Source organism: Macaca thibetana, chromosome 8, assembly GCF_024542745.1.
Source record: "Macaca thibetana thibetana isolate TM-01 chromosome 8, ASM2454274v1, whole genome shotgun sequence".
In the NCBI taxonomy this organism is placed as follows: domain Eukaryota; kingdom Metazoa; phylum Chordata; class Mammalia; order Primates; family Cercopithecidae; genus Macaca; species Macaca thibetana.
Genome location: NC_065585.1, coordinates 110,698,468 through 110,715,649, shown reverse-complemented (window position 1 = coordinate 110,715,649; position 17,182 = coordinate 110,698,468). Strand labels below are relative to the sequence as shown.

Genomic DNA, 17,182 nt, shown 5'->3' with positions numbered 1-17,182 from the left:
GATGGCAAGAGTCACTGAGCATTATCAGACATAACATGATAGAAGGTAACATGGTACAGCCAACCCTTGAGGCATCATGAAAGAGATTAACCAAAGACTGATATAGTTGTGGGTTTTGGAAGAGAGATAGACCAAAGATTGGACATAACCTCATTGTGGTAACTGTGAAGCCAACATTAGGCTCTCTCAGGCTTACCTTTGACTGTGTTTGTTGGACACTGGGATGGATAGTTCCAAATTGAATGTTAACTAGTTGCATTTCATGGAAAATATGAAAAGCACACAAATGTATGACACTGTTGTCAGGAATAAATCTAAGTTACTATGCTCTTTTTTTTTCATAAGACATAACCTTATAGCTGAGCTAAGGAGAAACAAGGCACACAGATCCAAATGCATGCAGATCCAGCTATCAGCAACTCATCTTAGATCTTCTTCCATTCCCCATTTGGGCTTCATTCTCTAAGACCCCTTGGCCTTTAGGAAGGTATAGTATTTAAGTAATACTTCTTTCCCTTCCGAATCCCTGAGCCTTGGTCCTTATATAAGCTGAGAGGTTTCCAGGACCTAATGCCTTCTTATCTTGGCTCATATGCCTTTATTTATAATTGTGATGAGATTGAAAATCCCAAAAGCTTTGATGAGCTAGGCAATTTAGCTGATCTTTGCATGCACTCCTGTGAGGAAACTCTTGGCTACCTAATTTTCGATTCCAAGGGTGTGGAATGTCCTAGCGTAAATAATTGAGCAGTCTACAATGAATAGAAATTCTCTGTTCTCTGATGATATACTATTGTGAACTCTGTCCCCTTACCTTCCCTGCTATGTGCCTCTTATTGCACCACACTTATGCAGGGTATTCTGTGCTCACACAGGTATGTGTCAGCCATGACCACCCCGGCTCGTATGTCACCTGTAGATTTCCACACGCCAAGCTCCCCCAAATCACCCCCTTCGGAAATGTCTCCACCCGTGTCCAGCATGACGGTGTCCATGCCTTCCATGGCGGTCAGCCCCTTCGTGGAAGAAGAGAGACCTCTACTTCTCGTGACACCACCAAGGCTGCGGGAGAAGAAGTTTGACCATCACCCTCAGCAGTTCAGCTCCTTCCATCACAACCCCGCGCATGACAGTAACAGCCTCCCCCCTAGCCCCTTGAGGATAGTGGAGGATGAGGAGTATGAAACGACCCAGGAGTACGAGCCAGCCCAAGAGCCTGTTAAGAAACTCGCCAATAGCCGGCGGGCCAAAAGAACCAAGCCCAATGGCCACATTGCTAACAGATTGGAAGTGGATGGCAACACAAGCTCCCAGAGCAGTAACTCAGAGAGCGAAACAGAAGATGAAAGAGTAGGTGAAGATACACCTTTCCTGGGCATACAGAACCCCCTGGCAGCCAGTCTTGAGGCAACACCTGCCTTCCGCCTGGCTGACAGCAGGACTAACCCAGCAGGCCGCTTCTCGACACAGGAAGAAATCCAGGCCAGGCTGTCTAGTGTAATTGCTAACCAAGACCCTATTGCTGTATAAAACCTAAATAAACACATAGATTCACCTGTAAAACTTTATTTTATATAATAAAGTATTCCACCTTAAATTAAACAATTTATTTTATTTTAGCAGTTCTGCAAATAGAAAACAGGAAAAAAAAACTTTTATAAATTAAATATATGTATGTAAAAAATGTGTTATGTGCCATATGTAGCAATTTTTTACAGTATTTCAAAACGAGAAAGATATCAATGGTGCCTTTATGTTATGTTATGTCGAGAGCAAGTTTTGTACAGTTACAGTGATTGCTTTTCCACAGTATTTCAGCAAAACCTCTCATAGATTCAGTTTTTGCTGGCTTCTTGTGCATTGCATTATGATGTTGACTGGATGTATGATTTGCAAGACTTGCAACTGTCCCTCTGTTTGCTTGTAGTAGCACCCGATCAGTATGTCTTGGGCACATCCATCCAGATACGCCTCACTTGTGTATGAAGTTTTCTTTGCTTTCAGAATATGAAATGAGTTGTGTCTACTCTGCCAGCCAAAGGTTTGCCTCATTGGGCTCTGAGATAATAGTAGATCCAACAGCATGCTACTATTAAATACAGCAAGAAACCGCATTAAGTAATGTTAAATATTAGGAAGAAAGTAATACTGTGATTAAAAAAAAAACTATATTATTAATCAGAAGACAGCTTGCTCTTACTAAAAGGAGCTCTCATTTACTTTATTTGAATTTTTTTTTCTCTTGATAAAAAGCAACAGTTTTAGGGATAGCTTAGAAAATGGGTTCTGGCTTGCTATCAGGGTTAATCTAACACCTTATGAGAGGACTCAATGTCACTTTCTCTCTGGGGGAATGATCCAGCAGCTTATCTAGTTGACGATCAAACCATGGCTGATAAAGGTGCAATCATTTCTGACTTGTAGTTTTCACTGATTTTGAAGCTAGTGATTGGTTGTGTCTTCTCGGCTCAAAAAGAGGCATATTACGGCACAAAAAGCCCAGCCCAGACAGCACATGCAGCATTTTGTCTGAAATACTTCCGGAGTCAAACATGCCTGCTGTAATAGCGGTGACTTGTCATCATAGGGAAGTATTTCCATTGTAAAGTGTTCAGAAGGAGTGACTGTATAGGTGGAAAGAAGCTTGGTGACTCGGTTGAAATTTTAAAATGTGGGTGACCACTCCTTTCTCCCCCTCTTTGTCTTGTATTTTTCCATGTTGCCTTGATCAGGTCATAACTGTGCCTGAACATTTTTATCAGGAATGGCCGATGTGTATGTGATTTGGGATCACAAGTAATGATTCATCAGGAAATGTCGATCCTGTTGGAAAGATTGCACCTTTACTTGCGGAAGTGACCCCCACCTGTGTCCTGACCTCTCCATTGACAGGCTCTCTCACCCATTTCCCCCATCTCCTTTAATTTTTGCTTTACTGTCATAAAGTAGGACTAAGATTGGCCTAAGCATTGCATGTTCTCTTGTGATGGTAAATCCAAAGGAAGGCCTATAAATATTAACACTTGAAATAACTGCTAATAAAGGAAAATGGAAGAAAAAAAATTATTTGAAACACAGAACCCATTTCATGGCCTGTATGATACCTGTTAAATCCGGGCTGGAGCTTTACTTAGGTTTCACGTGGCCTCTTAGGAGCCATGGGACAAATGAGAAACAGGTTATCGGGGGGTTCATGGAGTCAGTGAGAGTAATTGCTTCTTTTTTGCGGGTGAACTGAATATATTTCTTCACCAAATCTTGATGTTAACAATTAAGAAGAAGAAATGACATGGAAGTAGATCTCAGCAGAAAAATGCAGGCTGGGCATGAGTCATGTTACGCTCCCACATGCTCCTACAATCCACACAGATGCCTGTCTGCAGATTCTTGAAGTTACTGTTACTATTTAGTATCTCAAATTTTCCGTCACTGTTCACATGACACTTTCTCTGTGCTCAGTGGTATCCTCATTTGCTTTTTAACCTACACTAAGGAGCCTTTGCAAGTTGCACTGATTTTCCAATTCTGCAGAAATGAGTAAGCTCACGGCATGGGGAAGAAGACAGTCAGTCCAATGAAGTTCTCTAAATTATTTTAACATTGCCTTTGAAGGCCTTGACTCATCCTTAGCTATTTCAATAAAGAAATTCCTACCATGAATTTAAAACCCTAAAAATTCTGTTTAAAATTATTTGGGCATTGGGGAACTCAGATGTCCCATTGTGGTAGAATTTTAAAAATAAATAGAAGTTTCTATTGAGAACCATGGGCAACATGTTTCTTACAATGAGAATTGCTATGCATTTTCAAATTGCAAATATATATGAAAATTGAAGACAAGAGGAAATTCTATTTCCAACTTGACTCTAATCACTCACAGAGGTGGTTTATTATTATAGTTGGGACGTCCTTTGCACCCTTGATAAGAAAAGCCAATTGACTGCTCAGCACCACCTGCCATGGCCACTTGATTTGTGTTCACAAGGGTATCTCTGTATTGCTTGTCATGTCACTCTTGACCACCTCTGTTAATAAATTCAGGCAGTGAAGTGGCGCTCGGAGTGTGATCCTATATTCCCAGCATATGGAAAGGTATCTTGGGTTTTAAGGTGGTAGAGACTGCCCAGGAGTTTGACAGCAACTTTGTTTCCTGGGTCGAAAATCGTATCCCACTGAGGTGTATGCAGTGGAGCATAATACATGCGAATATATGCAAAACTCCTTTTGTTTTACCTAAGATTCACTTTCTGTCTTACTTTCCCTTCCTGCTTAGTATGACTTTTGCCCCCAAGAGTGCCTGGACAGCATTCTAGTTTCTACAAAATGGTCCTCTGTGTGGGTGAACATGTCCCAAACCTGCTATCTCTTCCTTGTTTCAGTGTGACTGTCTTGATAGAGGTGGAGTTTATCCAGGGTAACTTGCTCAGTAACTATTCCTTTTTATGGCCTGGGGTTAAAGGGCGCATGGCTCACATTGGTGAAAATAAGGAAGGCCTGGTCTTATCTTGTATTAATAGTACTGGCTGCATTCCACCAGCCAAAGATTTCTATCTGCAAAGACCTATGAAACACTGAAGAGAAATGTAGGCAGAAGGAAATGGCCACATATCACAAGTTCTATTATATATTCTTTTGTAAATACATATTGTATATTACTTGGATGTTTTCTTATATCATTTACTGTTTTTATGAGTTAATGTCAGTTTTTACTCTCTCAACTTACTGTGTAACATTGTAAATAACATAATGTCCTTTATTATTTATATTTAAGCATCTAACATATAGAGTTGTTTCCATATAAGTTTAAGATAAATGTCAAAAATATATGTTCTTTTGTTTTTCTTTGCTTTAAAATTATGTATCTTTTCCTTTTCTTTTTTTTAAGAATAATTTATTGTTCAGGAGAAAGAATGTATATGTAACTGAAACTATCTGAAGAATGCACATTGAAGGCCGTGAGGTACTGATAAACTAAAGAATTTATTATTCAAAATACTAAGCAATAAGTAATTGTGATTTATTTAAAGTTTTGTCCATTTTCCATGAAAGACATACTGCAATAAAAATGCTACTCTGTGGAGACCTGGGAGTGTTGCTCAGCAGACTACAGCTTCAGTCTGTTAGACCAGCAACTTTCATCTCATTCCCATAGTTGTGCTAATTCAGGATTGTGTTCCATGGACCCCATGATCACCTTGTCTATCCGTTGCTGCTTGTCTGTCCATTGCTTTTGCCACACCACCTATTCTTAAATCATCTCCTCCCCACCAATGCTGTTTATCACTTTCTTCCTCGTTGAAGAGGCCACACAACCAGACAGTACTATGCTTCCTTTTTCCTCCATACACAATAACAGAGAGAGAATATTCTAGAGCATGACTGCCTGGATCCCGGCTGTTGCTATGTTTTGTAGTGATAGTAAGAAACTCCTTCAGAGTAAAGAAAATGACAACGTGCCATTCAATCACGAAAGGCAACGAAAAATGCTTTCGTGGTTCAAATAGTTCAATGGCCCATAGTGGCCTAAAAGGCAGCCGGTTAAGACCTGGCCACACTAAGCTTCCCTATAGCATCAGTTAATTGACTTTCCATTGGGCCCACAATTTATGGATTCTCAATTTCAAAAGAGGAGAAGGCCAAGTTGGGTTCATTCCCCTTATTCTGTCAATAAAACAAATCAAACTCATGTCTATCTAACTGCTCAGGGAGGAGCCTTTGCATGAGAAAATTCTCATATTCTAAGACTGAGTCATAGAAATGAGGGTATTACTTTTCTTATTGCAATTAACCTAAACAAAAGCCATATTTTAACAAATAGATATTTGCATGGTACTTTTCACATATTTCAAACATTGCACTCATTATTCCAGGTAGGTTAAGAGCTTCTGAAGTATATGGAATAGAGGTCAGCATCTTTTGGGGTAAACAGTGGCCTCCTTTGGAGTTTGCGGGTAACCTGAGACTTCCCACCAACGTCCACCTCCATCTATGTACCCAATTCCTATTACCTAGTTACAGCTCCTCGAGGATCATTTCCAAACACTCTGTATGTCCAGGAAATTTAAATTGTAACTTTTGACTGAGCTAGTTTTTCCTATTTATATTAATAAATTTTCAAAAATGCTTGAAATCTTCACATTTTCAACAACTTTAGTTTTCATGCACATACAAACACATAGAGAGACAAAAATTCCAAACACTCTCCGAAAGCCACCACACTCTTTCACTTGCTCTATAGTCATTTAGCCAACCAGCCACACAGAGAATATTTAAAACTTCAAGATTGAGACGTTATTCCTGGTTTTTGCTGAGGCTTTGTACCCAAATTGAACACGATAAGCAGTTATCGTAGTGATTTTGGTTAAAATTGTTTGGGATATAGTATTTGAGGTAGAAGCACGTGTGTGAGGGAGGTGAGGTGGTTTGGAAAGAGTGAAGGCTCACGTACAGCCAGATTGAATGTCTGGATAACTACTATAATTCTTCCTTCTTGGCTGAAACCATGTTATCTCTTGATTTTCAAACCCAAGTTGGCTCTGGGAACAAGCAAACCTGAGTCTTTCTAACCTGAGTCTTCCCAATCATTAGATTTCTTTTCTGTCCTAACGATGAATGACAAAATGACTTGATGTTCACAGTTTGGGGTTAAGTAAGGCAGGTGTGAAATCTAGAGACTCAAGATGCTGGAAGGAGTGGAAAGTTTCGATGAGTTTATATGAATCACTTTGCACTCTATGTCTGACTTGTCCTCTTTGAAACTGATTTAATGAAATAAATATATAGGAACTATTACTCCAAAAGATTAATTTGGCAGGAAATACCACTACTTTCAGTTTATGAAAGACAAAACTGTCTTGTTGCTGCAGGAAGCTGCAATATTCCTAACCTTTAAGGTTGTTGTTGAGCAGGGTGGCCATGCCCCCTCCCCTGTAGGTATCTTCAGGCTCCTGTTGACCTCCTGGTACTATAATTGTTGGTCTTCTCCGGGTAGTTATTGATTTTGAACTTTAATGTGCTTCAAAACTTTATCCACCAGGGAAATAGGAAAAGAGTTTTGTTACCTGTAGGAAATCTATTGTGATCTACCTGAGCTTTTTAAAAACAGACCAGGAGAAGGAAATTAGTAATTTTTAAAGAAGAGACAGAGAATGGGAAAATAGTTTCACCCAGGATCTCTTTCTAACCCTTTCCCTTCAAATGAACTTATTGGAACAGAATTGGAAAGAAGAAAAGACATCTCTGCCCACCCCACAGGATGCCGAAAAGGCTAAAGAATTACCTCTGTAGATTTAAACATTTTTAATGGCTTATGTATAGATTTGCTAACATAGAGAGAAATGAACTATTAAATAAAAATCACATTTCATGATATCTTTATGGCCTAAAAGCATCCTTTATCTCTTTGTTGTTCTCTTTACATGATATGGTAAGTGATGAAGAAAATTTAGGCTCAGGAAGGTTAAAATATTTCTTGGAGTTACATATCTAAGAGAGCTGCAGAACTGACACTTGTACCCAGGTTTTCTGACTGCAAATCCAGTTTCTTTATATTGCGTTCTTCCTCTTTTCCTGCCTCCAGCAGAAACGGGTTTTTAGTTTTCAACTTTTGTGTGTACAGTATGTTACATCTACTGCTAAGTTTCTTTTTAGAAGAATGTGAGTCCTTCTAGCTTTGGTTTAGAGTGATTCCAGAAGCCAATTTGCTTGGCTTAGTGATTCTATGCACCTTTCCCTAAACTTAGCTTTCCAAGGAAATGAAGTGTAGCAGTGAGAATGAATTCACAATTTCGACATGTAGGTAGCATCCTAAAGTGAAAAGAGGAGGAACTTTGTGGTCAAAGCACTCTCCCCACCACTTAGAAACTTACTGACTGTGGACAGCTTCCTACCCCAAGTTTCTTTCCTGATTTACAAAACTTTGACGTGATCAGGATTAAACTTAAATACGTGTGAGGAAGCTTGAAAGTGTCTAACACATAGTGAGTATTCAAATGCCACCTTCCATTTGCTCCTTCCCCTCCAGGTCCTTAAGTTTTGGAATCTAGGTTTCTCAGTTCCAAATGACCTGGTCTACATTGCACAAATGGATCAAATAAATTTTATGTTATTTCTCCAACATAATGCCGGTAAGCAAATCCTTTTTAATAACAATTGTATGTTGAGAAACATATCACCAAACAACATTTAACTTTGTAGCTTTAATAAGTTCTTTAGGTTTGGGTTTTGTTCTTGTTTTCTGAGACAGGGTCTTGATCTGTCACCCAGACTGGAGGGCAATGGTGCAATTATAGCTCACTGCAACCTCCAACTCCTAAGCTCAAGCAATCCTCCCACCTCAGCCTCTCAAGTAGCTGGGACTACAGGTGTGCTCCACCATGCCCAGCAATTTTTTTTTTTTTTGGTAGGGACAAGATCTCGCTACGTTGCCCAGGCTGGTCTTCAATTCCTGGCCTCAAGTGATCCTCCTGCCTCGGCCTCCCAGAGTTGGAATTACAGGCATGAGCCACCACCCATGACTTTATGTGTTTGTTTTTATGATGCAGTATAAGTTCAGCTTGCTTCTTATGCAGCCATACTATTTCATGTTAACTCTCATTTTTAGTAGCTTATTACATTAGTGTTTTATTATTAATATAATTTAACAGAAATTTGCTAAACCATGACTCTGTAGAGTTGTAATAATACTACCTCCAAACATCATTGCAAACATCTAGAAGAATGAACAAAAATGATCCTAGATTGACAGTATATGTGTTTGTCCTAGTTTCTACCCAGGATGTTCAGACATATTCCATTTCTTTAAAAAAAAAATATATATATATATATATACACACACACACACACACACATATATATACATATATATATATATATGCCTGGTGCGGTGGCTCATGCCTATAATCCCAGCACTTTGGGACGCCAAGGCAGGCAAATCACCTGAGGTCAGGAGTTTGAGATTGGCCTGACCAACATGGTGAAACCTCGTTCTCTACTAAAATTACAAAAATTAGCCAGGCATGGTGGCTAACGCCTGTAATCCCAGCTACTCAGGAGGCTGAGGCAGGAGAATCACTTGAACCTGGGAGGCAGAGGTTGCAGTGAGTCGAGATCGTGCCATTGCACTCCAGCCTGAGTGACAAGAGTGAAACTCTGTCTCAAAAAAATAAAATATATATATATATAAAATAAATAAAATAAAATAAATAAAATAAAATTTATATATATATAAAATCCCACCAAAAGTCTGCAGAGTGACCGAATTAGTCTGGTTTCAGATTAAATTCTAAATGTGAGAAACCACATAGCTCCCACTTCCTCTTCACTTCCTCTTCACTCTTTACTCTGTGCATAAAACAGGATATTTTTCTCATCCTGGGTATGAAGCAATTAATAATTTATGGATGTAGCCTATTTGGATTCAATCCCTTAAAACTTCATACTACATCCAAGGTGGGGGTGACTTAGTCTCTGATATCAATCATCAGGCTTGTAATATAGGCTTTGTTAATGGCAGGAGAGTCAAATATAACTTTCCATTCCTTATTCTTCATTTAAATAAAAAACTTTAGCTCATGATAAAAATAATTCATAAGGACATTTTATTATTTTTGATATTCAAGAAATAATATCCTAGATGTAAACTTTGCACGTTTCTAATTATTATCATGAGTTGAGCTAATACTTGTCTTCTAGTCCCTAGACGACGATTCTTTTTTGCCTTACTGGAGGAGCCCTTGTCTTGAAGTGAGATGCTTCAACAGTAGAGGACTTCTAGTTTCTCCCAGTTGAGGCTAAAGTGAACTTTTCATCTTCTTCAGAGGAAGGGGCTTCCTTGATTTGTACTTTTGCAGCTCCTCAGTTAACAACACAATTTTATCTTGGATCCCAAGTTCTCTTCACCATTGAGAATAAGGAAGAGAGAAAATGCTGTGCATGACAGTCACCTACTCCAAGCTCCCCAACCCCTTGTAACCAGGTATCTTCTAATAATGAGATGATTCTGCCCTCACTCAAGAGTCTCCCTTACAAAGATTCCATCCTCCCTTTACTTTTTTTTTTTCTGCAAAACAAGGCCTCCTTTAGTACCTCCTTAGTTTAAAAACCTTATCTTCCCAGCTCTTCCCTTCACTGATACCTCTGATTTCAAAGGCTCTGAAGTCCAAAGACCACACAACTTACTGTGAACAGAAATTCAGTCACAAATTATTGGGGTTAGAAAGAATTTAGAGAAATTGTATTGAACTGGACAGTCCTCTTTGATTAGTGGTGGCCCTTTAGAAAGTTGTAAGGCAGAGTCCCATGGTGTTTCATCTTTTCCATGATTTGCTTGACCAAAAACTTCTCTTTCACAACACGAAAATATGCTAATCCACCACACGTTTTGGATTCTGCTCTGTTTGCCTGAGGTGTTAGATCTCTAGCCAGGACTGTGAAGGGAAGGAACTTGAATCCTTCCTGTTGAGCTATTAATGCAGAGTCAATGAGATGAAAGGTTTCACTCAGGGTCAAAATCATGTCAGTTATCAAGCAAAGGAGCAACTAAGGGGAAACATCTCCTCATCTGGTTAGTGGAGCCACATGCCACCCACTGATCAAGCCAGACCCGAGCAATATTCTAGATTTCTCCCTGCACATCTAATTGGTGACAATGGTGATGGTACCACTGATAGGTCAAACAAGTTCACTCCCTCCTTCACAGCCTCACTACTTCGGCTCTTGTTTATGCTCTTATCATCATCTATCACTGGGTTCCATATGCCTCCTGACTTGTCTTCTTCCTTTCACTCCCCTGGGCCATCCTTCACATCATACTAGAAGACTCTGTCTAACTTGCAGACCTTATTGTGTCAATCTCCTGGTTATGGCCCCTCCATGGCTCCCCACCTGACACAGGAAGCCCTTCACAGTCTGGCTTCCGTCAATCATAACTTGTCTCCAGCCTTCATTCTTCATTCTGATCTTACTGTTTTCTAGTTTCCAAATACACCACACCAGTGTTTATGAAACGCTAATCCTTAGCATATGAACTTTATGGTTATTGACATATTCATGTACCACCTGTATTAGTTTTTGCATACTGTTTATTTTTAATTGACTACATTTTGAACTACAATAAAGTAATTTCAACTAAAACTTTGTATCAATGCTGTGAATGGAAAACTGCTATCAGTTGCCATAATAAAAATAAAACTGTAAAAATAAATATAATAAAAATGAAACAAAGTTATTAAGTTCTAACCAGATACTGTTGCCTGCTCAAAGTTCTGAGCAGTAAGCCTGTTCCGTGTTTGACACAAAGCGAGTTCAGAAAGTGTTAGAGAGATAGAAAATATTTTTGGGAAGCACGGAAATATTTATTCTGAGTTAGCCAGGATTGACAGGGAGTTGATAGGGCAGTTACTTCTATGGTTTTGTTCAATGTTGTTTAATGCTTGATCCTAGAATCATCCCGCATACAACATTCAGCCACCTGCATATCTCAGGAAGCACAGTATTGTGCTTGCTACATATCCCTGCCCTTGTTCCGTTTTACTGGAGCTCCCTTCTCCATTCATCCTCCTGACAAACTTCTTTCACCCTCTCTCTGGATAAAGAGAGTTTCCCTCTCTGGGAATCCTTCCATGACCTATTTCCAAGTTTCCAGACCTTTAGTGTTCCTCAATTGCTATCTCATAGCATGCCATACACTCTCTAACACAGCATTTTCCATCTATCTCAGAACTTGTAGTTAACTGCAACTCCTCCCTCAGCAGCCCATCCATTCATTGAGGACAGACAAAGACACTGTCTTATTTGTGTATGCCCAGAGCCTAAGACAGTGCCTGGAATATGGTAGATGCTGGACATCTAGAGAATATATCTCTGGCAGCGAGAGACTCAGGGTATTTACATAGGTTGGGAAGCACATGAGGAATCTCGGTGATCATAGTCACCTTTAAAGCTAAAACCAAGAAAAGAGTAACCTGTAAATTGTTACAACAAAATCAGAAACACAGGAGTAGAACCAAGCTTGCTAAGTCATGGTCAAAAACACCATAGGTCAGAGTTCAAGGAATGAAGACTTCAAAGTTTAGACTAGATTTTGTAGTGAATGCGTGAGTGCTAAATGTACCTTTACGCTTGTCTTGGCTCCCTCTTCAACCAAGAACCCAAGCTTAAAATTAACCCTTCATTTCTGTTTGTCCTCCTTCCCTCCCACATCTTCTCAAAGTCTCGAAAATAAAGCCCTTTAATTGAGCACCCTTCACTAGGTCAGTTTTTTTTTTTTTTCTCAACTTTTATTTTAGATTTAGAGGATACGTGTGCAGGTTTGTTTACATGGGTATATTGTGTGATGCTGAGGTTTGGGCTGTGAATGATCCCATCCCTAGGTAGCGAACATAATACCCAACAGATAGTTTTTCAACCCTTTCACCCGTTAGTAGTCCACAGGGCCTATTGTTCCCATCTTTATGTCCTTGAGTACCCAATGTTTAGATCCCATTTATAAGTGAAAACATGCAGTATTTGGCTTTCTGTTCCTGTGTTAAAGCCCTTAGGATAATGGCCTCCAGTTATATCTGTGTTGCTTCAAAGGACATGATTTTGTTCTTTGTTCTTTTTTAAATAGCTGTGTAGTATTCCATGGTATATATGTACCACATTTAGGTCAGCCTTATAAAGAAGATTTCCTTACTGACCGTAGCATTAAACCCCACCTAATTGCTCAGTCCTTTGAAGAGGTACAAAGATATCCTTGCATAGAACAAGCCCACAAGTTTTCCAAATGTGTAGGCTGAGTAAAACATATGAAATGAACATGCTGTATAAATCAGTGAAATATGTAACTTTTTATTCTGGATAGAATGCTGATTTGTAAGACTAAGTGTTCAGGGATATTCTAGGTAATTCCACTTCTTGGGTAGGCACGGTATAACTATTCGCAAGGGAGAGGAAGGACACCTAATATTACCACAGAAAACTTCTTTTCCCAATAGGTTTCCAGTCTGGAAATGTAGTCTTCTTTATTGATTGAAAAAATCTGTCAAATTGTCAACTTAAAAGTAAGGTTTTTTGTTTATTGGTTTACCCAGTGATTCTAAGGCTAACTCCAAATTTAGTTACCTGAAGATTAAAAGAATATAGCCATGTGTGTTCTTTAAGCTTTCCTGTCCAATATATAAGCCCAGTTTGCTACCTGCTATCAATGGAATTTTATGCAACTTCCAACTTTAAAGATAATTGGATAGGAAGTACCTACAGAGCTTTTTGAAACTTTCAGTGAAACGGCATGTCCCTGGCATGGAGTTGATCACACCTGCAACTCCTGCCAATCTGTGCTTGTCAGACTCAGAATTAGTCTCCTAGGCTGCCTATTCAGTGATGCCTGAAGGTGCCCACACCTGGGATAGCAGCTAGCCCATTGCTCATGACCTCCTAAATTCCCCAAATCTAAAGTGCAGCAGGTTGACAACCAGGTTGATAGGGTTAAGCTTTGTGTTACCACCTAAATCTCATCTTGAATTGTAATTCCCAGGTGTTGAGGTAGAGACCTGGAGGGAAGTAATTGGATTATGGGGGCAGGGGTAGTTTCCCCCAGGCTGTTCTCATGGTAGTGAGTGAATTCTCACGAAATCTGATGGTTTTATAAGGGGCTCTCCTCCCTTCACTCCTCACTCCACTGTCCTCCCACCTTGTGGAGTAGGTTGTGTTTACTTCCCCTTCTACCATGATTGTATGTTCCCTGACATCTTCCCCAGCCACGTGGAATGGTGAGTCAATTAGACCTCTTTCCTTTATAAATTACCCAGTCTCCAGTAGTTCCTTAGCCCAGTGTGAGAATGAATTAATACAGTGAATTGGTACCACAGAGAGTGGGGTACTGCTATAAAGATACTTGAAAAGGTGTAAGCAGCTTCGGAATAGGGTAATGGGCAGAGGTTGAAACAGTTTGGAGGACTCAGAATAAGACATGTGGGGAAAGCTTAGAACTTCCTAGAGACTTGTAGAATGGTTTTGGTGAAAATGCTGATAGTGGTATGTGCCTGGCAAGGTGTCATAGCCCCAGCAGTGGTTGACACGTGGGTTGGTTAGAAAGACTTTACCAACAACAGTATAGGATTGAAAAAGGAAAGTTCATTAGAAAGGAAGAACACTACAAAAGGGTGCAGCGGAACACCTCAGTGAGAGGACTGAGCATACCATGGTGGATTTTTCCTTGGGAGCATTTATGGACCTTAAGGTGTGAGCTTAGGTTTGTGAAATGAGTTTTGGCATGGCATTGCAGAGATGCAGAGAAATTTTAATTATTATACTCATCAAAATTGAAACAGCCCTGGAACCAGATGCCAACTTTAGATACTAAGGAAGTTTAATTACTCTTATTTTTCTAGATAAGGAGTTTTGCCTCCAGATGGTCTGTTTGATAGTCACCAGGTGGTCTTTGCTCCCCTTTAAATTCCTCAGACAAGGAGTTTTTGTCTCTGGGGCTTGTTCAATGGTCACCAGGTGATTTTGCTCTCCTCATTTTCCCTCTGACAAATATTTTGGTCAAATCTTTGACCCTTTATATTTCCCCATGCCTCATGTCTGTCTACCTGCTGCCTATTGGGGTCTCAAGAAAGAGAAAACACTATAGTGAAGAGGGGCATCGAGCCTGTCTGGCTACCTCCTGCTGAAAGGAGAGCATTGGAGGGTGTAGGTTGCATTTTTCCCTTTCTTGTTCTCTGTCACGAAAGGAACAAAGGGTCATGAAAAACTTGTTCAAGGGTGGCAGATAGGGAGAAACTAAATTCCATCAAGGGGCCCCATGTAAATGGAAGTTACTGTTGTAGGCTGGTATTAGGATTGCATAGTCACGTGTAGGTGGAATCTCTGTAATCTGGAAGATACAAACTTAGTAAAAGATTAAAAAGGTAGGGACCAAATATTAAAAGGATGCATGGAATGGAAGAAGCCAAGTGATTTTTGGAAACCAATCAGTAACAGGCTTGATCCACTCTAGGTTACTTTGGGAAAGTGTGTGTAACCATCTGGCTTGTTTGAAAATGTCTTGGATGTCAGTCTCCACTTCTCCAAACACATTTATGTAGGTGCAACAGGTTTTGTTGATGACAGCACAGTCTCCTCCTCATTCAGCTAGGAGGTAATCCAGAGCCTGTCTATTATCAAAAACCATTCCTGCTAGTGAGTCTAAAGACTTTTGTATCGCTGATATACTTGCACTAGTTTTTGCTAAGGCTCTTTCAAGGGAGGTGGTAAGCTCTCATAGTATGATTTTATGGTTAGTAAAACCTGCACAAGGGGCGAGAGTTGCAATAGTTTCTACAACTCCCGTCACAAGAAGTTCTAGGCCCTTTCGTCCTCTTGAATGAAATTCTGAGTAGGAAGTTACATTCAGGACAGCGATTTAGGTGGGAGCTATTGTTCCCAGAGTACAATCACCATAATGAAGAGAATGATCAAGGTGGGTGATATGGTTAGCCTTTGTGTTCCCACCCACATCTCATCTTGAATTGTAATCCCCGGATGTTTAGGGAGAGACCTGGTAAGGAGCGATTGGATTATGGGAACAGTTTTCCCAAGGCTGTTCTCATGATAGTGAGTGAGTTTTCATGAGATCTGATGGTTTTATAAGGGGCTCTTCCACCTTTGCTTGCTACCTGCCTCCTCGAGAACAAGGTGCCTTGCTTTCCCTTTCACCATGATTGTAAGTTTCCTGAGACCTCCCCAGACATGCAAAACTGTGAGTCAAATTAAACCTTTTTCCTTTATGAATTATCCAGTCTCTGATAGTTCTTTATAGCAGTGTGAGAATGAACTAATACACAGGTATTTAAATATGAACAACCCAGGGACTTGTACATGGTTAAATCTATAAAGCCAGAACATCTGTGCTCCAAGGCCAGGTCAGTGGTTTATTTATCTTATAAACTCACAGTCCAAAAGATTCATAGAGAGATCCTGTCTCTACAAAAAATTTAAAAATTAGCCAGTCATGGTGTTGTGCACCTGTGGTCCAAGCCACTCAGGAGGCTAAAATGGGAGAATCACTTGAGCCTGGAGCCCGGGAGGTAGAAGCTGCAGCAAACCATGATCACATCACTTCACTCTGGCCTGGGCAACAGAGTGAGGCCCTGCCTCAGAAAACAAACATAAGATTCAGAATAAACCACTTCGATGAGTATAACTCTTTCCTTTGAATTCACAAATCGAGGATGTAAAATGATTGAGCTTGTCCACAATCACTCAGCCAATAAAATGAAGACCTGAAGAGGAGCTGACAGCTCTTCAGCCATTATGAGGCCATGTGGCTAGCCATTCTTTAAAGGCCCTGAAGAAAATCCAGAGAGTAGTAACTTCCTGCTCTTTCTTGCTGATACTCATGTGTCAGTGTTCCATGTTGGAAGCTGACGAACATTGTGCAGCTTTCTCTAGAATTTGCCTATGTTATGGTAAAAGGAAAATATGGTATAAAGAACGTGAGCTCTGAGACCAGTGAGATCTAGGCTTACATCCTTCCTCTTTCACTTGGACAGTTTGGGCAAATTTACATCCTTGAGCTTCAGATTCATTGTAGGGTTTACATTTGATCTTTTTTCTAGGCAAGCTTTAGTACAGAGCAATGCCATATAGTAGGTGCTCAATAAATACCCTGTCCTCCTTTGGGGCAATTTTCTTGTGTAGGAACACTAGCTTGTCTGGCAAAGAGAAAGCAATAGGCACTGTTCCCGAGCTTAGCAGCCTCGCTGATTATGGCAGGTCCTGCCCTTCCTGCAGAAAGCTCCCCTGGGGAAGCCAGGCAAGAATGTGTGTCGTCAGGAAGCTGGGGTCCAGGCTCTGCTGCCAGGATGGAGGCCCATTTTGTTCCCCCTGCTACATCAAAACATAAGAGTACAAACTTACTCAGAACTGAGTTAGCCCAGTAGAACAGGTGTTTCGTTTTCCTTGAGAAGAAAACAATTTTATGAATTCAGAAATGGAAATGATAGTTTGCTCCATCCAATTAGCAGGAGCTAATTTAGATTTCAAGGTCTTTGTGTACGGGGGTCCTCCTCCTTCATGTGCCCAGCACTTTGGCTGTACTCCCTCCCTGCGTCTGTGACTCAGCATTCATGCCTGCACCGTAAACAATTACGATTTCCATTTTAGGATTTCGTCTCCTGGTGCTGTGCTACAGTCCCCATTTTTAGGAAATTGGTGC

The 17,182-nt window shown here is 40.2% G+C and overlaps 2 protein-coding genes across 18 annotated transcripts in view; both read left to right on the top strand.

Moving 5' to 3' along the window:
- NRG1 (neuregulin 1) overlaps positions 1-5,082 on the top strand; it is a 1,132,381-nt gene extending 1,127,299 nt beyond the window's left edge. For 13 of the 17 annotated variants that reach the window (XM_050802453.1, XM_050802452.1, XM_050802463.1 and 10 more), the window contains one exon: positions 876-5,082. In XM_050802453.1, the coding sequence (XP_050658410.1) occupies positions 876-1,530 (655 nt within the window). In that variant the 3' untranslated portion in view covers positions 1,531-5,082. Of the gene's footprint in view, positions 1-345; positions 488-875 lie in introns of all 17 variants that reach the window. The other 4 variants (XM_050802456.1, XM_050802468.1, XM_050802467.1 and 1 more) reach the window with 1 other exon arrangement.
- Positions 1-17,182, top strand: part of MAK16 (MAK16 homolog) — a 1,030,778-nt gene that overhangs the window by 273,299 nt on the left and 740,297 nt on the right. The window lies entirely within an intron of this gene.